General features: G+C 38.2%; 1 protein-coding gene across 1 annotated transcript; it reads right to left on the reverse strand.

The window, feature by feature from the left end:
• LOC125231124 lies at window positions 1-27,654 on the reverse strand. The gene is made up of 2 exons (XM_048136481.1): window positions 27,465-27,654; window positions 1-741 (listed from the first exon to the last, which is right to left on the reverse strand). The coding sequence occupies exons 1-2, from the start codon at window positions 27,575-27,577 to the stop codon at window positions 174-176; spliced, it is 681 nt and encodes a 226-aa protein (XP_047992438.1). The 5' UTR covers window positions 27,578-27,654; the 3' UTR covers window positions 1-173.

Raw genomic sequence — 27,654 nt, forward strand, 5'->3', positions numbered from 1 at the left:
CTAATTCTATTTTAATTTCCTTTTGGCTCTTTAATCTTTTTTGTACGAATTTTGGTTTTCTTGATGTTCCTTCTTGTGATGTTAGTGCTTGCTCTGATATTTTTTCTACATTTGTTTGAGTTCCAGTATTTGCTTTAATCTTTATTTCCTTCTTTATACCTATCTCTTTATATTCAATATTCATCATCTTTTTCCACTTTGATTTCCACAAATTCGGACAGGATTGCTGTAGATTCCATATTTCCTTTGCTACTACTTGTTGTCTCTTTCCATTCTTCATCGTTTTCCTTTTTGATTTGCACAGATTCGGTTAACTGCTGCATTGCAATTTTTCCGTCGCTACTTTCATCTACCTCTATTTTGATTTGTAAATAATTGGACAGAATCTCTGTAGATGCCATATTTCCTCCGCTACACTCATCTTCCTCCTCTTTTACTTGTATAGGCTTAAAAAAAGTTGCTGTAGTTTCCGTCATTACTTCGCTACTTTTTGACGAACTAGTCTCAATATCTTTGCATGGTGTAGATATTGGCTGTTCTTCTTTCTTGCTCGTTTGCTTTTTTGCGTTGGCTTTTCGTTTCTTAGGTAAACACAGACTTGGGATAGCAGTATCTTTAAGTTGTTTCACTATTTTTACAGAAGAATCGTCAAAGTGAGAGCAACAGACGTAATAGGACTTGCAGTGCAAATCCTTGTCTAAAAGGTCTTCTCTGCCAAGTAATGTCAACCATTTCTGCCGCCTGCAAGAAAATAAAGACTAAATTAATGTGGTTTTCAAAAGTGAAAATTATACTATAAAGTTACCTTCAATACAGTTTGCGAACAATGTAAACAAACCTTGTGTTCAAAATTCCTTCAATTTCCATTCTGACTAATCAAATACTGGCTTAAAAATGTGTTATTCAGTCAATTCATATCACACCATGATCCTAGACCATTAGTGCGTTTTCACATTATCCGATCCGATATCGGATGTAGGACCGATATCCCATATATTACAGGCGCCATCTTGGATTTTTTTCCATTGAAATCCTTCCGACATCCGATATCGGATCGGATAATATGAAAACGGACTTAAAACAATAAAAGAGTAATATGGAAATTCCAACCATTCCGTTTGTTTACATTGTTCGCAATTTCTATTATGCTCGTGAAGTTGACCACCCCATTTTTTTTGCCCGCAAATGGCATATCGGAATCGTTAGTTCATCGTTAGTTCACGTTTGTTCAGTAGGTAAAATCGTTAGGACCCGATCCTAACATCATTTTTTTTAAAAATCAAAATGGGGTGGCTGTCTTCACGATAGCCACCCCAAACCACTTTTTCCAAGTTTTTTTGATTTCTATCGATAGATATTCATTAGTTGACGTTTGTTCACATATTAAAATCGTTAGGACCCTATTCCTCATTTTTTTATTTTTTTTCAAAGTGGGGTGGCTGTCTTCACGCTAGCCACCCCAAACCACCTATTGCAAGTTTTTTTGATCTCAATCGACAGATATTCATAAGTTGACGTTTGTTCACATATTAGAATCGTTAGGACCTCCTTAGATTTTCCAAAAAAAAAAAAATGAAAATTTGAAAAATTCAACTTACGCTCCTGCATGATGACCTTATGATGCTATTTTGTGCATACCTTCATAACACAATCGGGTCCTAACGATGCCACTTTGTGCATACCTTCATAAGACCTTGCTGATTGCAGATAGTTCCGACCGTGAAGTGGCAGATCATTTTGAGCAGTTTTTCTCGAATATACCGGTAGAAACAACAAAGTCTCTTAATTCGTCGCCAGATGTCGCTGAAGAAATTTTGAAGAGAAATGTAGCGGAATGTACAGAATTCTTCAAATTTTCGTATATCACTCCGAACATAGTTCTTAAGACTTTTAGATCACTGAATTTAAAGAAAACTGAAGATCTATGGGGCCTGTCAGTCAAAGTTTTGCATTCCATTATTGAATCTATTGCACCATATTTAGCTGAGATTTTCAACAGATGCATTGATGTTGGCACTTTTCCAGATATTATGAAACATAGCAAAATTATCCCGTTGTTTAAATCAGGAACGAAGACAGATCCTACGAACTTTAGGCCGATTTCAATACTACCTGCATTAAGCAAAGTGTTTGAGAAACTTATTTTAAATCAACTGCTGTCGCATTTCAACAGAAATAAACTGCTTGATAGCAATCAATTTGGTTTTACCAAAGGTCGATCAACCACTGACGCTGGTGCGGTACTCCTAAAGCACATCTTTGACGCTTGGGAAAAAGCTCAAGATGCTGTTGGAATTTTCTGTGATCTGTCCAAGGCATTTGATTGCGTAGATCACGAAAATTTAAAACGAAAATTAAGCCACTACGGGATAAAAGCCGGTGCCCTCGACTTAGTCTCATCATATCTGTCGGATAGGACTCAGAGAGTAGTTATTAATGGAACTCATTCGGCGGGGTCCCCGGTAGCCCTCGGAGTGCCTCAAGGTTCAATTCTTGGTCCCTTCCTCTTTTTAGTATATATTAATGACCTACCCACTCTTGTTAAAGGCAGACATGATATAGTGTTATTTGCGGATGACACTTCTCTTATATTCAAAGTGGACAGGAAGGAAAATAGCTTCGACAGTATTAATGATGCCCTATCAACTATAGTTAACTGGTTTACGGCAAACAATCTACTTTTGAACGCCAAGAAAACCAAATGCATCAAGTTTGCGTTACCTAACGTCAAGCAGATAAATAACAGCAAAATCCAAATAAAAGGTGATACGCTGGAGTTTGAAGACCAAACTGTTTTCCTGGGAGTCACTTTAGACTCAAAACTGCAATGGCACGCACATATTGCTACTTTAGCTAACAAACTTAGTTCAGCTGCCTACGCAGTAAGGAGAATCAGACAGCTAACAAACGTAGAGACGGCCAGGCTGGTATACTTTGGTTACTTCCATAGTGTTATGTCGTATGGAATTCTGTTATGGGGTAAAGCCGCAGATATTCAGACGATATTTGTGCTGCAAAAGCGAGCTGTACGTTCCATATATGGACTGGGCGCTCGAGCTTCCCTAAGAGAGAAATTCAAAGAGGTGAACATTCTTACCGTTGCCTCTCAGTACATACTTGAGAATATTATGTATGCTAGGAAAAATATCCATGAATACAAGCTTAACAGTGATATCCATAACTATAACACTAGAAACAAACATAAACTTGCCGTGCCCTTCCACCGTCTCCGTAAGGTTAGTACGTCTTTCGTTGGGAACTGTACACGTTTTTATAACAAAATCCCCATTGATGTAGTGAACTTGCCACTCGGCAAATTTAAGTCACATGTTAAGCGCTGTTTGCTAGGTAAAGCTTACTATACGGTAAATGATTTTATAAATGATAAAAATGCCTTTAAGCCAGTAGCTTGATTATGGTAGCAGAAGTTTGTAATACAACCGTACTAGTATCCAGTAAAAATGACACAGCGTAATTTTTCTCATGTGATTGTATTGTATCATTAGTTATGTTAGTAGGACGCTTAGAGACCTTATACACCTCTAAGATTTTTGTTTTCATTATATAGCGTAGTTATATAAAATTTATTTAAAGTATGATAGTACACTGACCCTTAGAGACCTTTACATCTCTAAGTCACGTTGAGCATGTAATTAGTTATGTATAGCTATACTAGGCATTGTTGCCCTCTTTAATGTCACCTACAAGCTTAATGTCGTGTTTCACTGTGTCGATTTTTCTTTTGTCAATTTGCTGTTAGCTTGAACATGTCATGCTCGCTTAAAAGTCTTTGCTTACGGTGGCGTGTTGATCGGGTCGCCACCTTCCCGAATGGAGGTTGAGGGAGGCGATGGCTGAGATACGCGTCATACTCGTGAACGGGTGCTGTTTGTGGAGACTGGTCTGTTCAAGCTTACCTGGGCCACATGTTTTGTTAGATTATTTAACTTTACTTTTGAGCGGATTGCGAGACACTACATTCGGTTCTTGTAAGAATTAAACTTAAGTAAGTAATGTCTTAAGGATGACACTAGAGACCATCACGTTGTCGTTTAATTTAGTTAATTTTAGCTTTTGGACACTTAGAGACTTTATACATCTCTGAGATTTTGATTATATTTTATTTTAAAATAGACTCCTTACTTTAATGACCTTGTTGTCGTTTGATTAAGTTAATGTTAGTTTTTTGGACACTTAGAGACCTTATACATCTCTGAGATTTTGATTATATTTTTAAACTTAATTTGTAACCTTGATTGGCCCTTATTTGTAAACTTGATTTGTTCTTTAATGATTGACAACTAGAGACTTGTACATCTCTTGAAATGTGTAATTTAGCTGTTCATTTTCTGTATTTTTTATTTTTTTTTGTATTATTTGACAAAGGTTTTTACTTTTAAATATTTTAATTTTATAAAATTTGACTCTTGGAGACGCTATACATCTCCATGGATTATTTGATTAAGTATAATATTTTTACTTGTAATATTCAGTCTTTTACAACTATTGAAGTATTATAGATTTCTTTTATCTTTGTATCTGTTTGCACTTTCTTTATGTATTGATTATAGTTAGTAATAATATGACATTTAGAGACTTTATACATCTCTAATTCTATATCAGTGTATAGCTACTTTGCTTATGATTAATATTTTTAGTTAATATTTCTATTAATTTCATTTGTTTAACTTTAATGAATACTCTGTAATGTTGACATGTAAAAGTGCCCCCGTGGCCTATTTGCTGAATAAATGATTTTGTATTTTGTATTTTGTTTTGTTATTTGCGGGCACTCGAAGATTCGCCAATGCCACTTTGTGAATACCTTTACAAGACGTTACTTAATCAAGATACACAGGTCATTTGAGGGAACTCGTAGAAAATTCGCCATAAAAAAATAAAACTTAAAAAATTTAAAAATTCAACTTATGGTCCTATGTCGAAGGCCGAAAAAAATACTTGGGATCGGGTCCATACGTTGCCACTTTGTGAATACCTTCACAAGACGTTGCTTAATCAAGATACATAGGTCATTTGCGGGCACTCGTAAAAGAATCGCCATAAAAGCAGAAAACTTAAAAAAATTAAAAACTCAACTTATGGTCCTATGTCGCAGGCCGAAAAAAATACTTGGGATCGGGTCCTTACGATGCCACTTTGTGAATACCTTCAGAAGACGTTGCTTAATCAAGATACATAGGTCAATTGCGGGCACTCGTAGAAGATTCGCCACAAAAGCAGAAAACTTAAAAAAATTAAAAACTCAACTTATAGTCCTATGTCGAAGGCCGAAAAAAATACTTGGGATCGGGTCCTTACGATGCCACTTTGTAAATACCCTTACAAGACGTTGCTTAATCAAGATACACAGGTCATTTGCGGGCACTCGTAGAAAATTCGCCACAAAAGCAGAAAACTTAAAAAAATTAAAAACTCAACTTAGAGTCCTATGTCGAAGGCCGAAAAAAATAATTGGGATCGGGTCCTTACGATGCCACTTTGTGAATACCGTCATAAGACGTTGCTCAATCAAGATACACAGGTCATTTGCGGGCACTCGTAGAAGATTCACCATAAAAACAGAAAACTTGAAAATTTTAAAAACTCAACCTATGGTCCTATGTCGCAGGCCGAAAAAAATACTTGGGATCGGGTCCTTACGATGCCACTTTGTGAATACCTTCAGAAGACGTTGCTTAATCAAGATACATAGGTCATTTGCGGGCACTCGTAGAAGATTCGCCATAAAAGCAGAAAACTTAAAAAAATTAAAAACTCAACTTATGGTCCTATGTCGAAGGCCGAAAAAAATACTTGGGATCGGGTCCTTACGATGCCACTTTGTGAATACCTTCATAAGACGTTGCTTAATCAAGATACATAGGTCATTTGCGGGCATTCGTAGAAGAATCGCCATAAAAGCAGAAAACTTAAAAAAATTAAAAACTCAACTTATGGTCCTATGTCGCAGGCCGAAAAAAATACTTGGGATCGGGTCCTTACGATGCCACTTTGTGAATACCTTCAAAAGACGTTGCTTAATCAAGATACATAGGTCAATTGCGGGCACTCGTAGAAGATTCGCCACAAAAGCAGAAAACTTAAAAAAATTAAAAACTCAACTTATAGTCCTATGTCGAAGGCCGAAAAAAATACTTGGGATCGGGTCCTTACGATGCCACTTTGTAAATACCCTCACAAGACGTTGCTTAATCAAGATACACAGGTCATTTGCGGGCACTCGTAGAAAATTCGCCATAAAAAAATAAAACTTAAAAAATTTAAAAACTCAACTTATGGTCCTATGTCGAAGGCCGAAAAAAATAATTGGGATCGGGTCCTTACGATGCCACTTTGTGAATACCGTCATAAGACGTTGCTCAATCAAGATACACAGGTCATTTGCGGGCACTCGTAGAAGATTCACCATAAAAACAGAAAACTTGAAAATTTTAAAAACTCAACCTATGGTCTTATGTCGCAGGCCGAAAAAAATACTTGGGATCGGGTCCTTACGATGCCACTTTGTGAATACCTTCAGAAGACGTCGCTTAATCAAGATACATAGGTCATTTGCGGGCACTCGTAGAAGATTCGCCATAAAAGCAGAAAACTTAAAAAAATTAAAAACTCAACTTATGGTCCTATGTCGAAGGCCGAAAAAATACTTGGGATCGGGTCCTTACGATGCCACTTTGTGAATACCTTCACAAGACGTTGCTAAATCAAGATACACAAGTCATTTGCGGGCACTCGTAGAAGATTCGTCATAAAAAAATAAAACTTCAAAAATTTAAAAACTCAACTTATGGTCCTATGTCGAAGGCCGAAAACATTGCTTGGAATCGGGTCCTTACGTTGCCACTTTGTAAATACCTTCAGAAGACGTTGCTGAATCAAGATACACAGGTCATTTGCGGGCACTCGTAGAAGATTGGCCATAAAAGCAGAAAACTTAAAAAATTAAAAACTCAACTTATGGTCCTATGTCGAAGGCCGAAAAAAATACTTGGGATCGGGTCCTTACGATGCCACTTTGTGAATACCTTTACAAGACGTTGCTTAATCAAGATACACAGGTCATTTGAGGGCACTCGTAGAAGATTCGTCATAAAAAAATAAAACTTAAAAAATTTAAAAATTCAACTTATGGTCCTATGTCGAAGGCCGAAAAAAATACTTGGGATCGGGTCCATACGTTGCCACTTTGTGAATACCTTCACAAGACGTTGCTTAATCAAGATACATAGGTCATTTGCGGGCACTCGTAGAAGAATCGCCATAAAAGCAGAAAACTTAAAAAAATTAAAAACTCCACTTATGGTCCTATGTCGCAGGCCGAAAAAAATACTTGGGATCGGGTCCTTACGATGCCACTGTGTGAATACCTTCAGAAGACGTTGCTTAATCAAGATACATAGGTCAATTGCGGGCACTCGTAGGAGATTCGCCACAAAAGCAGAAAACTTAAAAAAATTAAAAACTCAACTTATAGTCCTATGTCGAAGGCCGAAAAAAATACTTGGGATCGGGTCCTTACGATGCCACTTTGTAAATACCCTCACAAGACGTTGCTTAATCAAGATACACAGGTCATTTGCGGGCACTCGTAGAAAATTCGCCACAAAAGCAGAAAACTTAAAAAAATTAAAAACTCAACTTAGAGTCCTATGTCGAAGGCCGAAAAAAATAATTGGGATCGGGTCCTTACGATGCCACTTTGTGAATACCGTCATAAGACGTTGCTCAATCAAGATACACAGGTCATTTGCGGGCACTCGTAGAAGATTCACCATAAAAACAGAAAACTTGAAAATTTTAAAAACTCAACCTATGGTCCTATGTCGCAGGCCGAAAAAATACTTGGGATCGGGTCCTTACGATGCCACTTTGTGAATACCTTCAGAAGACGTTGCTTAATCAAGATACATAGGTCATTTGCGGGCACTCGTAGAAGATTCGCCATAAAAGCAGAAAACTTAAAAAAATTAAAAACTCAACTTATGGTCCTATGTCGAAGGCCGAAAAAAATACTTGGGATCGGGTCCTTACGATGCCACTTTGTGAATACCTTCATAAGACATTGCTTAATCAAGATACATAGGTCATTTGCGGGCACTCGTAGAAGAATCGCCATAAAAGCAGAAAACTTAAAAAAATTAAAAACTCAACTTATGGTCCTATGTCGCAGGCCGAAAAAAATACTTGGGATCGGGTCCTTACGATGCCACTTTGTGAATACCTTTAGAAGACGTTGCTTAATCAAGATACATAGGTCAATTGCGGGCACTCGTAGAAGATTCGCCACAAAAGCAGAAAACTTAAAAAAATTAAAAACTCAACTTATAGTCCTATGTCGAAGGCCGAAAAAAATACTTGGGATCGGGTCCTTACGATGCCACTTTGTAAATACCCTCACAAGACGTTGCTTAATCAAGATACACAGGTCATTTGCGGGCACTCGTAGAAAATTCGCCATAAAAAAATAAAACTTAAAAAATTTAAAAACTCAACTTATGGTCCTATGTCGAAGGCCGAAAAAAATAATTGGGATCGGGTCCTTACGATGCCACTTTGTGAATACCGTCATAAGACGTTGCTCAATCAAGATACACAGGTCATTTGCGGGCACTCGTAGAAGATTCACCATAAAAACAGAAAACTTGAAAATTTTAAAAACTCAACCTATGGTCCTATGTCGAAGGCCGAAAAAAATACTTGGGATCGGGTCCTTACGATGCCACTCTGTGAATACCTTCATAAGACGTTGCTCAATCAAGATACACAGGTAATTTGCGGGCACTCGTAGAAGATTCACCATAAAAGCAGAAAACTTGAAAATTTTAAAAACTCAACTTATGGTCCTATGTCGAAGGCCGAAAAAAATACTTGGGATCGGGTCCTTTCGATGCCACTTTGTAAATACCTTCAGAAGACGTTGCTTAATCAAGACACATAGGTCATTTGCGGGCACTCGTAGAAGATTCACCATAAAAACAGAAAACTTGAAAATTTTAAAAACTCAACCTATGGTCCTATGTCGCAGGCCGAAAAAAATACTTGGGATCGGGTCCTTACGATGCCACTTTGTGAATACCTTCAGAAGACGTTGCTAAATCAAGATACACAGGTCCTTTGCGGGCACTCGTAGAAGATTCGTCATAAAAAAATAAAACTTCAAAAATTTAAAAACTCAACTTATGGTCCTATGTCGAAGGCCGAAAACATTGCTTGGAATCGGGTCCTTACGTTGCTACTTTGTGAATACCTTCAGAAGACGTTGCTGAATCAAGATACACAGGTCATTTGCGGGCACTCGTAGAAGATTCGCCATAAAAGCAGAAAACTTGAAAATTTTAAAAACTCAACCTATGGTCCTATGTCGCAGGCCAAAAAAAATACTTGGGATCGGGTCCTTTCGATGCCACTTTGTGAATACCTTCAGAAGACGTTGCTTAATCAAGACACATAGGTCATTTGCGGGCACTCGTAGAAGATTCACCATAAAAACAGAAAACTTGAAAATTTTAAAAACTCAACCTATGGTCCTATGTCGCAGGCCGAAAAAAATACTTGGGATCGGGTCCTTACGATGCCACTTTGTGAATACCTTCAAAAGACGTTGCTTAATCAAGATACATAGGTCAATTGCGGGCACTCGTAGAAGATTCGCCACAAAAGCAGAAAACTTAAAAAAATTAAAAACTCAACTTATAGTCCTATGTCGAAGGCCGAAAAAAATACTTGGGATCGGGTCCTTACGATGCCACTTTGTAAATACCCTCACAAGACGTTGCTTAATCAAGATACACAGGTCATTTGCGGGCACTCGTAGAAAATTCGCCATAAAAAAATAAAACTTAAAAAATTTAAAAACTCAACTTATGGTCCTATGTCGAAGGCCGAAAAAAATAATTGGGATCGGGTCCTTACGATGCCACTTTGTGAATACCGTCATAAGACGTTGCTCAATCAAGATACACAGGTCATTTGCGGGCACTCGTAGAAGATTCACCATAAAAACAGAAAACTTGAAAATTTTAAAAACTCAACCTATGGTCTTATGTCGCAGGCCGAAAAAAATACTTGGGATCGGGTCCTTACGATGCCACTTTGTGAATACCTTCAGAAGACGTCGCTTAATCAAGATACATAGGTCATTTGCGGGCACTCGTAGAAGATTCGCCATAAAAGCAGAAAACTTAAAAAAATTAAAAACTCAACTTATGGTCCTATGTCGAAGGCCGAAAAAAATACTTGGGATCGGGTCCTTACGATGCCACTTTGTGAATACCTTCAGAAGACGTTGCTTAATCAAGATACATAGGTCATTTGCGGGCACTCGTAGAAGATTGGCCATAAAAGCAGAAAACTTAAAAAATTAAAAACTCAACTTATGGTCCTATGTCGAAGGCCGAAAAAAATACTTGGGATCGGGTCCTTACGATGCCACTTTGTGAATACCTTCAGAAGACGTTGCTGAATCAAGATACACAGGTCATTTGCGGGCACTCGTAGAAGATTGGCCATAAAAGCAGAAAACTTAAAAAATTAAAAACTCAACTTATGGTCCTATGTCGAAGGCCGAAAAAAATACTTGGGATCGGGTCCTTACGATGCCACTTTGTGAATACCTTTACAAGACGTTGCTTAATCAAGATACACAGGTCATTTGAGGGCACTCGTAGAAGATTCGTCATAAAAAAATAAAACTTAAAAAATTTAAAAATTCAACTTATGGTCCTATGTCGAAGGCCGAAAAAAATACTTGGGATCGGGTCCATACGTTGCCACTTTGTGAATACCTTCACAAGACGTTGCTTAATCAAGATACATAGGTCATTTGCGGGCACTCGTAGAAGAATCGCCATAAAAGCAGAAAACTTAAAAAAATTAAAAACTCCACTTATGGTCCTATGTCGCAGGCCGAAAAAAATACTTGGGATCGGGTCCTTACGATGCCACTGTGTGAATACCTTCAGAAGACGTTGCTTAATCAAGATACATAGGTCAATTGCGGGCACTCGTAGAAGATTCGCCACAAAAGCAGAAAACTTAAAAAAATTAAAAACTCAACTTATAGTCCTATGTCGAAGGCCGAAAAAAATACTTGGGATCGGGTCCTTACGATGCCACTTTGTAAATACCCTCACAAGACGTTGCTTAATCAAGATACACAGGTCATTTGCGGGCACTCGTAGAAAATTCGCCACAAAAGCAGAAAACTTAAAAAAATTAAAAACTCAACTTAGAGTCCTATGTCGAAGGCCGAAAAAAATAATTGGGATCGGGTCCTTACGATGCCACTTTGTGAATACCGTCATAAGACGTTGCTCAATCAAGATACACAGGTCATTTGCGGGCACTCGTAGAAGATTCACCATAAAAACAGAAAATTTGAAAATTTTAAAAACTCAACCTATGGTCCTATGTCGCAGGCCGAAAAAAATACTTGGGATCGGGTCCTTACGATGCCACTTTGTGAATACCTTCAGAAGACGTTGCTTAATCAAGATACATAGGTCATTTGCGGGCACTCGTAGAAGATTCGCCATAAAAGCAGAAAACTTAAAAAAATTAAAAACTCAACTTATGGTCCTATGTCGAAGGCCGAAAAAAATACTTGGGATCGGGTCCTTACGATGCCACTTTGTGAATACCTTCATAAGACATTGCTTAATCAAGATACATAGGTCATTTGCGGGCACTCGTAGAAGAATCGCCATAAAAGCAGAAAACTTAAAAAAATTAAAAACTCAACTTATGGTCCTATGTCGCAGGCCGAAAAAAATACTTGGGATCGGGTCCTTACGATGCCACTTTGTGAATACCTTTAGAAGACGTTGCTTAATCAAGATACATAGGTCAATTGCGGGCACTCGTAGAAGATTCGCCACAAAAGCAGAAAACTTAAAAAAATTAAAAACTCAACTTATAGTCCTATGTCGAAGGCCGAAAAAAATACTTGGGATCGGGTCCTTACGATGCCACTTTGTAAATACCCTCACAAGACGTTGCTTAATCAAGATACACAGGTCATTTGCGGGCACTCGTAGAAAATTCGCCATAAAAAAATAAAACTTAAAAAATTTAAAAACTCAACTTATGGTCCTATGTCGAAGGCCGAAAAAAATAATTGGGATCGGGTCCTTACGATGCCACTTTGTGAATACCGTCATAAGACGTTGCTCAATCAAGATACACAGGTCATTTGCGGGCACTCGTAGAAGATTCACCATAAAAACAGAAAACTTGAAAATTTTAAAAACTCAACCTATGGTCCTATGTCGCAGGCCGAAAAAAATACTTGGGATCGGGTCCTTACGATGCCACTTTGTGAATACCTTCAGAAGACGTTGCTTAATCAAGATACATAGGTCATTTGCGGGCACTCGTAGAAGATTCGCCATAAAAGCAGAAAACTTAAAAAAATTAAAAACTCGACTTATGGTCCTATGTCGAAGGCCGAAAAAAATACTTGGGATCGGGTCCTTACGATGCCACTTTGTGAATACCTTCATAAGACGTTGCTTAATCAAGATACATAGGTCATTTGCGGGCACTCGTAGAAGAATCGCCATAAAAGCAGAAAACTTAAAAAAATTAAAAACTCAACTTATGGTCCTATGTCGAAGGCCGAAAAAAATACTTGGGATCGGGTCCTTACGATGCCACTCTGTGAATACCTTCATAAGACGTTGCTCAATCAAGATACACAGGTAATTTGCGGGCACTCGTAGAAGATTCACCATAAAAGCAGAAAACTTGAAAATTTTAAAAACTCAACTTATGGTCCTATGTCGAAGGCCGAAAAAAATACTTGGGATCGGGTCCTTTCGATGCCACTTTGTAAATACCTTCAGAAGACGTTGCTTAATCAAGACACATAGGTCATTTGCGGGCACTCGTAGAAGATTCACCATAAAAACAGAAAACTTGAAAATTTTAAAAACTCAACCTATGGTCCTATGTCGCAGGCCGAAAAAAATACTTGGGATCGGGTCCTTACGATGCCACTTTGTGAATACCTTCAGAAGACGTTGCTTAATCAAGATACATAGGTTATTTGCGGGCACTCGTAGAAGATTCGCCATAAATGCAGAAAACTTAAAAAAATTAAAAACTCAACTTATGGTCCTATGTCGAAGGCCGAAAAAAATACTTGGGATCGGGTCCTTACGATGCCACTTTGTGAATACCTTCATAAGACGTTGCTCAATCAAGATACACAGGTAATTTGCGGGCACTCTTAGAAGATTCACCATAAAAGCAGAAAACTTGAAAATTTTAAAAACTCAACTTATGGTCCTATGTCGAAGGCCGAAAAAAATACTTGGGATCGGGTCCTTTCGATGCCACTTTGTGAATACCTTCAGAAGACGTTGCTTAATCAAGATACATAGGTCATTTGCGGGCACTCGTAGAAGATTCGCCACAAAAGCAGAAAACTTAAAAAAATTAAAAACTCAACTTATGGTCCTATGTCGAAGGCCGAAAAAAATACTTGGGATCGGGTCCTTACGATGCCACTTTGTGAATACCTTCACAAGACGTTGCTAAATCAAGATACACAGGTCATTTGCGGGCACTCGTAGAAGATTCGTCATAAAAAAATAAAACTTCAAAAATTTAAAAACTCAACTTATGGTCCTATGTCGAAGGCCGAAAACATTGCTTGGAATCGGGTCCTTACGTTGCTACTTTGTGAATACCTTCAGAAGACGTTGCTGAATCAAGATACACAGGTCATTTGCGGGCACTCGTAGAAGATTCGCCATAAAAGCAGAAAACTTGAAAATTTTAAAAACTCAACCTATGGTCCTATGTCGCAGGCCAAAAAAAATACTTGGGATCGGGTCCTTTCGATGCCACTTTGTGAATACCTTCAGAAGACGTTGCTTAATCAAGACACATAGGTCATTTGCGGGCACTCGTAGAAGATTCACCATAAAAACAGAAAACTTGAAAATTTTAAAAACTCAACCTATGGTCCTATGTCGCAGGCCGAAAAAAATACTTGGGATCGGGTCCTTACGATGCCACTTTGTGAATACCTTCACAAGACGTTGCTTAATCAAAATACACAGGTCATTTGCGGGCACTCGTAGAAGATTCGTCATAAAAAAATAAAACTTCAAAAATTTAAAAACTCAACTTATGGTCCTATGTCGAAGGCCGAAAACATTGCTTGGAATCGGGTCCTTACGTTGCCACTTTGTAAATACCTTCAGAAGACGTTGCTGAATCAAGATACACAGGTCATTTGCGGGCACTCGTAGAAGATTGGCCATAAAAGCAGAAAACTTAAAAAATTAAAAACTCAACTTATGGTCCTATGTCGAAGGCCGAAAAAAATACTTGGGATCGGGTCCTTACGATGCCACTTTGTGAATACCTTTACAAGACGTTGCTCAATCAAGATACACAGGTCATTTGCGGGCACTCGTAGAAGATTCACCATAAAAGCAGAAAACTTGAAAATTTTAAAAACTCAACTTATGGTCCTATGTCGCAGGCCGAAAAAAATACTTGGGATCGGGTCCTTACGATGCCACTTTGTGAATACCTTCAGAAGACGTTGCTTAATCAAGATACATAGGTCATTTGCGGGCACTCGTAGAAGAATCGCCATAAAAGCAGAAAACTTAAAAAAATTAAAAACTCAACTTATGGTCCTATGTCGCAGGCCGAAAAAAATAATTGGGATCGGGTCCTTACGATGCCACTTTGTGAATACCGTCAGAAGACGTTGCTCAATCAAGATACACAGGTCATTTGCGGGCACTCGTAGAAGATTCACCATAAAAACAGAAAACTTGAAAATTTTAAAACTCAACCTATGGTCCTATGTCGCAGGCCGAAAAAAATACTTGGGATCGGGTCCTTACGATGCCACTTTGTGAATACCTTCAGAATACGTTGCTTAATCAAGATACATAGGTCATTTGCGGGCACTCGTAGAAGATTCGCCATAAAAGCAGAAAACTTAAAAAAATTAAAAACTCAACTTATAGTCCTATGTCGAAGGCCGAAAAAATACTTGGGATCGGGTCCTTACGATGCCACTTTGTGAATACCTTCACAAGACGTTGCTAAATCAAGATACACAGGTCATTTGCGGGCACTCGTAGAAGATTCGTCATAAAAAAATAAAACTTAAAAAATTTAAAAACTCAACTTATGGTCCTATGTCGAAGGCCGAAAAAAATACTTGGGATCGGGTCCTTACGTTGCCACTTTGTGAATACCTTCACAAGACGTTGCTCAATCAAGATACATAGGTCATTTGCGAGCACTCGTAGAAGATTCGCCACAAAAGCAGAAAACTTAAAAAAATTCAAAACTCAACTTATGGTCCTATGTCGAAGGCCGAAAAAAATACTTGCGATCGGGTCCTTACGATGCCACTTTGTGAATACCTTCACAAGACGTTGCTCAATCAAGATACACAGGTCATTTGCGGGCACTCGTAGAAGATTCACCATAAAAGCAGAAAACTTGAAAATTTTAAAAACTCAACTTATGGTCCTATGTCGCAGGCCGAAAAAAATACTTGGGATCGGGTCCTTACGATGCCACTTTGTGAATACCTTCAGAAGACGTTGCTTAATCAAGATACATAGGTCATTTGCGGGCACTCGTAGAAGATTCGCCATAAAAGCAGAAAACATTAAAAAAATTAAAAACTCAACTTATGGTCCTATGTCGAAGGCCGAAAAAAATACTTGGGATCGGGTCCTTACGATGCCACTTTGTGAATACCTTCAGAAGACGTTGCTTAATCAAGATACACAGGTCAGTTGCGGGCACTCGTAGAAGATTCACCATAAAAGCAGAAAACTTGAAAATTTTAAAAACTCAACTTATGGTCCTATGTCGCAGGCTGAAAAAAATACTTGGGATCGGGTCCTTACGATGCTACTTTGTGAATACCTTCAGAAGACGTTGCTTCGTAAAAACAAAGTGGCATCGTAAGGACCCGATCCCAAGTATTTTGTTCGGCCTGCGACATAGGACCATAAGTTGAGTTTTTAATTTTTTTAAGTTTTCTGCTTTTGTGGCGAATCTTCTACGAGTGCTCGCAAATGACCTATGTATCTTGATTGAGCAACGTCTTGTGAAGGTATTCACAAAGTGGCAACGTAAGGACCCGATCCCAAGTATTTTTTTCGGCCTTCGACATAGGACCATAAGTTGAGTTTTTAAATTTTTTAAGTTTTATTTTTTTATGACGAATCTTCTACGAGTGCGCGCAAATGACCTGTGTATCTTGATTAAGCAACGTCTTGTGAAGGTATTCACAAAGTGGCATCGTAAGGACCCGATCCCAAGTATTTTTTTCGGCCTTCGACATAGGACCATAAGTTGAGTTTTTAATTTTTTTAAGTTTTCTGCTTTTGTGGCGAATCTTCTACGAGTGCCCGCAAATGACCTATATATCTTGATTAAGCAACGTCTTCTGAAGGTATTCACAAAGTGGCATCGTAAGGACCCGATCCCAAGTATTTTTTTCGGCCTTCGACATAGGACCATAAGTTGAGTTTTTAATTTTTTTTAGTTTTCTGCTTTTATGGTGAATCTTCTACGAGTGCCCGCAAATGACCTGTGTATCTTGATTCAGCAACGTCTTCTGAAGGTATTCACAAAGTGGCAACGTAAGGACCCGATTCCAAGCAATGTTTTCGGCCTTCGACATAGGACCATAAGTTGAGTTTTTAAATTTTTTAAGTTTTATTTTTTTATGAGGAATCTTCTACGAGTGCCCGCAAATGACCTATGTATCTTGATTTAGCAACGTCTTGTGAAGGTATTCACAAAGTGGCATCGTAAGGACCCGATCCCAAGTATTTTTTTCGGCCTGCGACATAGGACCATAAGTTGAGTTTTTAAAATTTTCAAGTTTTCTGCTTTTATGGTGAATCTTCTACGAGTGCCCGCAAATGACCTGTGTATCTTGATTTAGCAACGTCTTGTGAAGGTATTCACAAAGTGGCATCGTAAGGACCCGATCCCAAGTATTTTTTTCGGCCTTCGACATAGGACCATAAGTTGAGTTTTTAATTTTTTTAAGTTTTCTGCTTTTGTGGCGAATCTTCTACGAGTGCCCGCAAATGACCTGTGTATCTTGATTAGGCAACGTATTCTGAAGGTATTCACAAACTGGCATCGTAAGGACCTGATCCCAAGTATTTTTTTCGGCCTGCGACATAGGACCATAAGTTGAGTTTTTAATTTTTTTAAGTTTTCTGCTTTTATGGCGAATCTTCTAAGAGTGCCCGCAAATTATCTATGTATCTTGATTAAGCAACTTCTTCTGAAGGTATTCAGTAAGTGGCATCGTAAGGACCCGATCCCAAGTATTTTTTTGGCCTGCGACATAGGACCATAAGTTGAGTTTTTAAAATTTTCAAGTTTTCTGCTTTTATGGTGAATCTTCTACGAGTGCCCGCAAATGACCTGTGTATCTTGATTCAGCAACGTCTTCTGAAAGTATTCACAAAGTGGCAACGTAAGGACCCGATTCCAAGCAATGTTTTCGGCCTTCGACCTAGGACCATAAGTTGAGTTTTTAAATTTTTTAAGTTTTATTTTTTTATGACGAATCTTCTACGAGTGCCCGCAAATCACCTATGTATCTTGATTTGACAACGTCTTGTGAAGGTATTCACAATGTGCTATCGTAAGGACCCGATCCCAAGTATTTTTTTCGGCCTTCGACATAGGACTATAAGTTGAGTTTTTAATTTTTTTAAGTTTTCTGCTTTTGTGGCGAATCTTCTACGAGTGCCCGCAATTGACCTATGTATCTTGATTAAGCAACGTCTTCTGAAGGTATTCACAAAGTGGCATCGTAAGGACCCAATCCCAAGTATTTTTTTCGGCATGCGAGATAGGACCATAAGTTAAGTTTTTAAAATTTTAAAGTTTTCTGCTTTTATGGTTAATCTTCTACGAGTGCCCGCAAACGACCTCTGTATCTTGATTCAGCAACGTCTTATGAAGGTATTCACAAAGTGGCATCGTAAGGACCCGATCCCAAGTATTTTTTTCGGCCCTCGACATAGGACCATAAGTTGAGTTTTTAAAATTTTAAAGTTTTCTGCTTTTATGGTGAATCTTCTACGAGTGCCCGCAAATGACCTGTGTATCTTGATTCAGCAACGTCTTCTGAAGGTATTCACAAAGTGGCAACGTAAGGACCCGATTCCAAGCAATGTTTTCGGCCTTCGACATAGGACCATAAGTTGAGTTTTTAACTTTTTTAAGTTTTATTTTTTTATGACGAATCTTCTACGAGTGCCCGCAAATGACCTGTGTATCTTGATTTAGCAACGTCTTGTGAAGGTATTCACAAAGTGGCATCGTAAGGACCCGATCCCAAGTATTTTTTTCGGCCTTCGACATAGGACCATAAGTTGAGTTTTTAATTTTTTTAAGTTTTCTGCTTTTGTGGCGAATCTTCTACGAGTGCCCGCAAATGACCTATGTATCTTGATTAAGCAACGTATTCTGAAGGTATTCACAAACTGGCATCGTTAGGACCCGATCCCAAGTATTTTTTTCGGCCTGCGACATAGGACCATAAGTTGAGTTTTTAAAATTTTCAAGTTTTCTGCTTTTATGGTGAATCTTCTACGAGTGCCCGCAAATGACCTGTGTATCTTGATTCAGCAACGTCTTCTGAAGGTATTCACAAAGTGGCAACGTAAGGACCCGATTCCAAGCAATGTTTTCGGCCTACTACATAGGACCATAAGTTGAGTTTTTAACTTTTTTAAGTTTTATTTTTTTTTGAGGAATCTTCTACGAGTGCCCGCAAATCATCTGTGTATCTTGATTTAGCAACGTCTTGTGAAGGTATTCACAAAGTGGCATCGTAAGGACCCGATCCCAAGTATTTTTTTCGGCCTTCGACATAGGACCATAAGTTGAGTTTTTAATTTTTTTAAGTTTTCTGCTTTTGTGGCGAATCTTCTACGAGTGCCCGCAAATGACCTATGTATCTTGATTAAGCAACGTATTCTGAAGGTATTCACAAACTGGCATCGTTAGGACCCGATCCCAAGTATTTTTTTCGGCCTGCGACATAGGACCATAAGTTGAGTTTTTAAAATTTTCAAGTTTTCTGCTTTTATGGTGAATCTTCTACGAGTGCCCGCAAATGACCTGTGTATCTTGATTCAGCAACGTCTTCTGAAGGAATTTACAAAGTGGCATCGTAAGGACCCGATCCCAAGTATTTTTTTCGGCCTTCGACATAGGACTATAAGTTGAGTTTTTAATTTTTTTTAAGTTTTCTGCTTTTGTGGCGAATCTTCTACGAGTGCCCGCAATTGACCTATGTATCTTGATTAAGCAACGTCTTCTGAAGGTATTCACAAAGTGGCATCGTAAGGACCCGATCCCAAGTATTTTTTTCGGCATGCGACATAGAACCATAAGTTAAGTTTTTAAAATTTTCAAGTTTTCTGCTTTTATGGTGAATATTCTACGAGTGCCCGCAAATGACCTGTGTATCTTGATTCAGCAACGTCTTATGAAGGTATTCACAAAGTGGCATCGTAACGATCCGATCCCAAGTATTTTTTTCGGCCCTCGACATAGGACCATAAGTTGAGTTTTTAAAATTTTCAAGTTTTCTGCTTTTATGGTGAATCTTCTACGAGTGCCCGCAAATAACCTGTGTATCTTGATTCAGCAACGTCTTCTGAAGGTATTCACAAAGTGGCAACGTAAGGACCCGATTCCAAGCAATGTTTTCGGCCTTCGACATAGGACCATAAGTTGAGTTTTTAAATTTTTTAAGTTTTATTTTTTTATGACGAATCTTCTACGAGTGCCCGCAAATGACCTGTGTATCTTGATTTTGCAACGTCTTGTGAAGGTATTCACAAAGTGGCATCGTAAGGACCCGATCTCAAGTATTTTTTTCGGCCTTCGACATAGGACCATAAGTTGAGTTTTTAAATTTTTTAAGTTTTATTTTTTATGGCGAATTTTCTACGAGTGCCCGCAAATGACCTGTGTATCTTGATTAAGCAACGTCTTGGGAAGGTATTTACAAAGTGGCATCGTAAGGACCCGATCCCAAGTATTTTTTTCGGCCTTCGACATAGGACCATAACTTGAGTTCTTAAATTTTTTAAGTTTTATTTTTTTATGACCAATCTTCTACGAGTTCCCGCAAATGACCTGTGTATCTTGATTTAGCAACATCTTGTGAAGGTATTCACAAAGTGGCATCGTAAGGACCCGATCCCAAGTATTTTTTTCGGCCTTCGACATAGGACCATAAGTTGAGTTTTTAATTTTTTTAAGTTTTCTGCTTTTATGGTGAATCTTCTACGAGTGCCCGCAAATGACCTGTATATCTTGATTCAGAAAAGTCTTCTGAAGGTATTCACAAAGTGGCAACGTAAGGACCCGATTGCAAGCAATGTTTTCGGCCTTCGACATAGGACCATAAGTTGAGTTTTTAAATTTTTTAAGTTTTATTTTTTTATGACGAATTTTCTACGAGTGCCCGCAAATGACCTGTGTATCTTGATTTAACAACGTCTTGTGAAGGTATTCACAAAGTGGCATCGTAAGGACCCGATCCCAAGTATTTTTTTCGGCCTTCGACATAGGACCATAAGTTGAGTTTTTAATTTTTTTAAGTTTTCTGCTTTTGTGGCGAATCTTCTACGAGTGCTCGCAAATGACCTAGGTATCTTGATTGAGCAACGTCTTATGAAGGTATTCATAAAGTGGCAACGTAAGGACCCGATTCCAAGCAATGTTTTCGGCCTTCGACATAGGACCATAAGTTGAGTTTTTAATTTTTTTAAGTTTTCTGCTTTTGTGGCGAATCTTCTACAATTGCCCGCAAATGACCTATATATCTTGATTAAGCAACGTCTTCTGAAGGTATTCACAAAGTGGCATCGTAAGGACCCGATCCCAAGTATTTTTTTCGGCCTGCGACATACGACCATAAGTTGAGTTTTTAAAATTTTCAAATTTTTCTGCTTTTATGGTGAATCTTCTACGAGTGCCCGCAAATGACCTGTGTATCTTGATTCAGCAACGTCTTATGAAGGTATTCACAAAGTGGCATCGTAAGGACCCGATCCCAAGTATTTTTTCGGCCTTCGACATAGGACCATAAGTTGAATTTTTAATTTTTTTAAGTTTTCTGCTTTTATGGCGAATCTTCTACGAGTGCCCGCAAATGACCTATGTATCTTGATTAAGCAACGTCTTTTGAAGGTATTTACAAAGTGGCATCGTAAGGACCCGATCCCAAGTATTTTTTTCGGCCTGCGACATAGGACCATAAGTTCGAGTTTTTAAAATTTTCAAATTTTCTGCTTTTATGGTGAATCTTCTACGAGTGCCCGCAAATGACATGTGTATCTTGATTGAGCAACGTCTTATGAAGGTATTCACAAAGTGGCATCGTAAGGACCCGATCCCAAGTATTTTTTTCGGCCTTCGACATAGAACCATAAGTTGTGTTTTTAATTTTTTTAAATTTTCTGCTTTTATGGCGAATCTTCTACGAGTGCCCGCAAATGACCTATGTATCTTGATTAAGCAACGTCTTTTGAAAGTATTCACAAAGTGGCATCGTAAGGACCCGATCCCAAGTATTTTTTTCGGCCTGCGACATAGGACAATAAGTTGAGTTTTTAAAATTTTCAAGTTTTCTGCTTTTATGGTGAATCTTCTACGAGTGCCCGCAAATGACCTGTGTATCTTGATTGAGCAACGTCTTATGAAGGTATTCACAAAGTGGCATCGTAAGGACCCGATCCCAAGTATTTTTTCTGCCTTCGACATAGGACCATAAGTTGAGTTTTTAAATTTTTTAAGTTTTATTTTTTTATGGCGAATTTTCTACGAGTGCCCGCAAATGACCTGTGTATCTTGATTAAGCAACGTCTTGTGAAGGTATTTACAAAGTGGCATCGTAAGGACCCGATCCCAAGTATTTTTTTTGGCCTTCGACATAGGACCATAACTTGAGTTCTTAAATTTTTTAAGTTTTATTTTTTATGACCAATCTTCTACGAGTTCCCGCAAATGACCTGTGTATCTTGATTTAGCAACGTCTTGTGAAGGTATTCACAAAGTGGCATCGTAAGGACCCGATCCCAAGTATTTTTTTCGGCCTTCTACATAGGACCATAAGTTGAGTTTTTAATTTTTTTAAGTTTTCTGCTTTTATGGTGAATCTTCTAGGAGTGCCCGCAAATGACCTGTGTATCTTGATTCAGCAACGTCTTCTGAAGGTATTCACAAAGTGGCAACGTAAGGACCCGATTCCAAGCAATGTTTTCGGCCTTCGACATAGGACCATAAGTTGAGTTTTTAATTTTTTTAAGTTTTATTTTTTTATGACGAATCTTCTACGAGTGCCCGCAAATGACCTGTGTATCTTGATTTAGCAACGTCTTGTGAAGGTATTCACAAAGTGGCATCGTAAGAACCCGATCCCAAGTATTTTTTTCGGCCTTCGACATAGGACCATAAGTTGAGTTTTTAATTTTTTTAAGTTTTCTGCTTTTGTGGCGAATCTTCTACGAGTGCTCGCAAATGACCTAGGTATCTTGATTGAGCAACGTCTTGTGAAGGTATTCACAAAGTGGCAACGTAAGGACCCGATTCCAAGAAATGCTTTCGGCCTTCGACATAGGACCATAAGTTGAGTTTTTAATTTTTTTCAGTTTTCTGCTTTTGTGGCGAATCTTCTACGAGTGCCCGCAAATGACCTATGTATCTTGATTAAGCAACGTCTTCTGAAGGTATTCACTAAGTGGCATCGTAAGGACCCGATCCCAAGTATTTTTTTTGGCCTGCGGCATAGGACAATAAGTTGAGTTTTTAAAATTTTCAAGTTTTCTGCTGTTTTATTTTTTTTCGGCGAATCTGTTTCGAGTGCCCGCAAATGGCTTAACTATCTGCAATCAGCAAGGTCTTATGAAGGTATGCACAAAGTGACATCGTTAGGACCCGAATCTAAGCAATTTTTTCGGCCTTCGACGTAAGACCATAAGTTGAGTTTCTCAAATTTTCAAGATTTTTTTTCGGCGAATCGGTTTCGAGTGCCCGCAAATGGCTTAACTATCTGCAATCAAAAAGGTCTTATGAAAGTATCCACAAAGTGGCATCGTTAGGACCTGATTCTAAGCAATTTTTTGGGCCTTCGACGTAGGACCATAAGTTGAGTTTTTCAAATTTTCAAGTTTTATTTTTTATCGTCGAATCTAGTTCGAGTGCCCGGAAATGGCTTATTTGTCTGCAATCAGCAAGGTCTTCCGAAGGTATCCACAAAATGGCATCGTTAGGACCCGATTCCAAGCAATGTTTTCGGCCTCCGACGTAGGACCATAAGTTGAGTTTTTCAAATTTTCAAGTTTTTTTTTTTTCGGTGAATCTGTTTCGAGTGCCCGCAAATGGCTTAACTATCTGCAATCAGCAAGGTCTTATGAAGGTATCCACGAAGTGGCATCGTTAGGACCCGATTCCAAGCAATGTTTTCGGCCTTCGACGTAGGACCATAAGTTGAGTATTTCAAATTTTAAATTTTTTTTTTTCGGCGAATCGGTTTCGAGTGCCCGCAAATGGCTTAACTATCTGCAATCAGCAAGGTCCTATGAAGGTATTCACAAAGTGGCATCGTTAGGACCCGATTCTAAACAATTTTTTGCCTTCGACGTCGGACCATAAGTTGAGTTTTTAATATTTTCAAGTTTTATTTTTTTTCGGCGAATCGGTTTTGAGTGCCCGCAAATGGCTTTATTATCTGCAATCAGCAAGGTCTTATGAAGGTATCCACAAAGTGGCATCGTTAGGACTTAGGACCCGATTCCAAGCAATTTTTTCGGCCTTCGACGTAGGACCATAAGTTGAGTTTTTCAAATTTTCAAGTTTTATTTTTTATCGGCGAATCTAGTTCGAGTGCCCGCAAATGGCTTAACTGTCTGCATTCAGCAAGGTCTTATGAAGGTATGCACAAAGTGGCATCGTTAGGACCCGATTGTGTTATGAAGGTATGCACAAAATAGCATCATAAGGTCATCATGCAGGAGCGTAAGTTGAATTTTTCAAATTTTCATTTTTTTTTTTGGAAAATCTAAGGAGGTCCTAACGATTCTAATATGTGAACAAACGTCAACTTATGAATATCTTTCGATTGAGATCAAAAAAACTTGCAATAGGTGGTTTGGGGTGGCTAGCGTGAAGACAGCCACCCCACTTTGAAAAAAAAAATAAAAAAATAAGGAATAGGGTCCTAACGATTCTAATATGTGAACAAACGTCAACTTATGAATATCTATCGATAGAGACCAAAAAACTCGCAAAAAGTGGTTTGGGGTGGTTAGCGTGAAGACAGCCACCCCACTTTGAAAAAAAATAAAAAAATGAGGAATAGGGTCCTAACGATTTTAATATGTGAACAAACGTCAACTAATGAATATCTATCGATAGAAATCAAAAAAACTTGGAAAAAGTGGTTTGGGGTGGCTAGCGTGAAGACAGCCACCCCATTTTGATTTTTAAAAAAAATGATGTTAGGATCGGGTCCTAACGATTTTACCTACTGAACAAACGTGAACTAACGATGAACTAACGATTCCGATATGCCATATGCGGGCAAAAAAAATGGGGTGGTCAACTTCACGAGCATATTTCTATTGACGGCGACTTTAAGTATAAACTAATTTATAATTGATCTATATTGACGCCACCTAACGGGGATCTAAGATAAAAGTGATAAAACATATCCTAAATACTTTTTGGCCTCTATATGGATTTGGAGCACGGCTTCTGAGCTATGTTGCCAGCTTGTAACTGGCGAGTGGCGGAGCGACAACACCGCGCGACGCTAGCGGGCATCTACAGTATAGACACAGAATACATAATAGTAGGTGTAAATATGGGCCGAATATTCGGTAAATATTCGGTATTCGGCATATTTGGCAAGTTTTTCAATGTTCGTATACGGCCGAATAATTCGGTTGCATTGCCGAATACTTACCGAATAAACAAAGTAAATAACTAATGTAGATCTTACGTATTCCATTGGATAATAAGCTCCTATTTTAGAAGCTTTCTAAGGAACTGCTATGCGTCAAAATACTCAAAATATAAATACAAAGTTGAAAAAACCGTAATTTAAGAGTTGAGAAGAGTTCAGAGTTGTTTTAACTAACTTTTAGTTAAATCCACTAAATCGTAAGACCATATGTAGTTCGAGTAACATATGTAACCATCATCAATCATTTAATAGTTTTAATCTTAACATCCGCTTTAAAATATGGCGTAACCGAATATTCGGCCGAATGTTCGGTTCGGTAAGAGCTGAACCGAATGTTCGGCCGAATGTTCGGTTCGGTAAGAGCTGAACCGAATGTTCGGCCGAATATTCGGTTCGGTAAGAGCTGAACCGAATGTTCGGCCGAATATTAAGTAAGTGCGCATCACGAAATGGACCCAACTCAGCATAATGCTAGCTGGAAGCCAGCGCTGGTCTTCCGTAGGGCCCATTCGGTGATGTTCGAATATTCGGTTCGGTAAGAGCTGAACCGAACGTTCGGCCGAATATTCGTATTCGGCAAAGTCCATATTCGGCCCATCTAGTTAATACTAACGTACAAACAGTGTGTAAGTCTTATACGAGCGATAAAAACAGACTTAGAATTCATTAGTGTTATCATTAATTAAGAGGTGTTTTAATTAAAGTCGCCGTCAATAGAACTTGTGAACAATGTAAACAAACCTTGTAGTCAAAATGTGTTTAATTTTCATTCTTACTCATCAGATACTGGCTAAATCCATATGTTATTTAATCAATTTATATCACATTATGATCCTCAACCTTTAAAATAATAAAATTGTGCTAGAATATTGATATTTTATACAACGGTTTGTTTACACTGTTGACAATTTCTATTGACGGCGATTTTACTTTCATTTTCACCCCATAATAATTTTTTTGAAATTTTCTCAGCAGCAATGTATGTAACAAACATGGTTGTGATGGTATTACGTGACATAAGCAAGTAAGTGCGTTTTTAAATTATCCGATCCGATATCGGATGTAGGACTGATATTTCATACATTTAAGCCGCCATCTTTGATTTTTGCCTTTGAAATCCTTCCGACATCCGATATCGGATCCGATAATGTGAAACGCACTGTCAACGAACGTTTAACGCGAGTATGTTATCAACTTATCATTACATTGCGTCTGAATTATTTTGTATGGATAAAATTTTAATTTCAATTCCAAGTAAATGTTATCTATTTAATTTTATTGTAATTATATTTCTATGTTCTATACTAACCACCGCTAAGATTCGCCCGTGTTAGATTTACATAATGTATATAGGACTAAGTGCGTTTTCACATTATCCGATCCGATATCGGATTTCGGACTGATATCCCATATATTTAAGCCGCCATCTTCGATTTTTTCCTTTGTAACCCTTGTGACTTCCGATATCGGATCGGATAATGTGACAACGCACTCACAGGACAATTCCAATAAACCCGAACTTTGACTGCTGTTCAAGGTCGGTAAGGTAAGGAATCGTGCTGTCCCTTTCGACTATTTAGGGATGTCTAAAAAAACACATAACCAGATAAAGTTTAGAAACGAACCCCCTATAATATTATAGCACGGAAAGCGACGTTAAGTTGTATCAACCCTAATACTAATGGGCCAGTTGCATCAACCACATTTGACAGACACATCATCGTCACGTAGCAGACGTCTATGGAACTTCCCATACAATAAAATTTAACGAACGCTTTAACGGCGACAGACGGTTTGGTGCAACCGGCCCTAAGTGCTACACCCGTTTGCGAGCCGAATACGTTTAAGTAATTATACTAATTACTTACGCATCGTAAACCCGTAATTTAATAATGTTTTGGCATTTGATATATTTGATTAGCAAAAGTCTTTAAGAACTGTTTAAGGTGTAAGTGATATTAGTGATAGGATTTTGTTAAGATTTGGTCAACACGCGATATAGATAATCATACCTAATCATAATCATAATATTTATTAATAATACAAATTAAAAGTCACATAATTTTATAGCACGCGATGTATTAAAAATTAATAACTTCCTAATCCATTAAAATAAAACAATGAACCTACTAATAAAAGCCCCATTTCAAAGTTTTCATCATCAAATCAAATCATTTTTAATTTCAATGCCAAACTGGCACAAAAGATTTTCTTTTATTTTAAGGAGGAGAGATTCTATTCATTAAGCCTGGCGTCCACGTGCGGAATCGAGCCGAGTCTAATCGAGTCCTCCATACATTTGCTATAACGGTGAATTCGATTCGAGGCGTCGCTAACAGACGCACTTATATATAGTAAAAAGCATGTAAAAAGGCGAATTAATGTGATTTAACTCGGCCTGCCTAGTGGACGCTAGCCTTTAGCAGTGTTTCTTTACCTTTCAAAATTCCTCTGTCCCGTTGGAATCAAGAAAAACGAGATATTTCGATCTCTGTCATTATTCTTACACTCCGCTGCTATACAATATCGCTTAGCCTTAATTTTAGACATTTTCACAACTAGCACATGTAAAATTTGCGAAAAAATCGCGACGGAAAGTGAAAGAAAAATCGGACGTGCGCTCAGTG

This window comes from Leguminivora glycinivorella, chromosome 11 (assembly GCF_023078275.1).
Source record: "Leguminivora glycinivorella isolate SPB_JAAS2020 chromosome 11, LegGlyc_1.1, whole genome shotgun sequence".
NCBI classification, from domain to species: domain Eukaryota; kingdom Metazoa; phylum Arthropoda; class Insecta; order Lepidoptera; family Tortricidae; genus Leguminivora; species Leguminivora glycinivorella.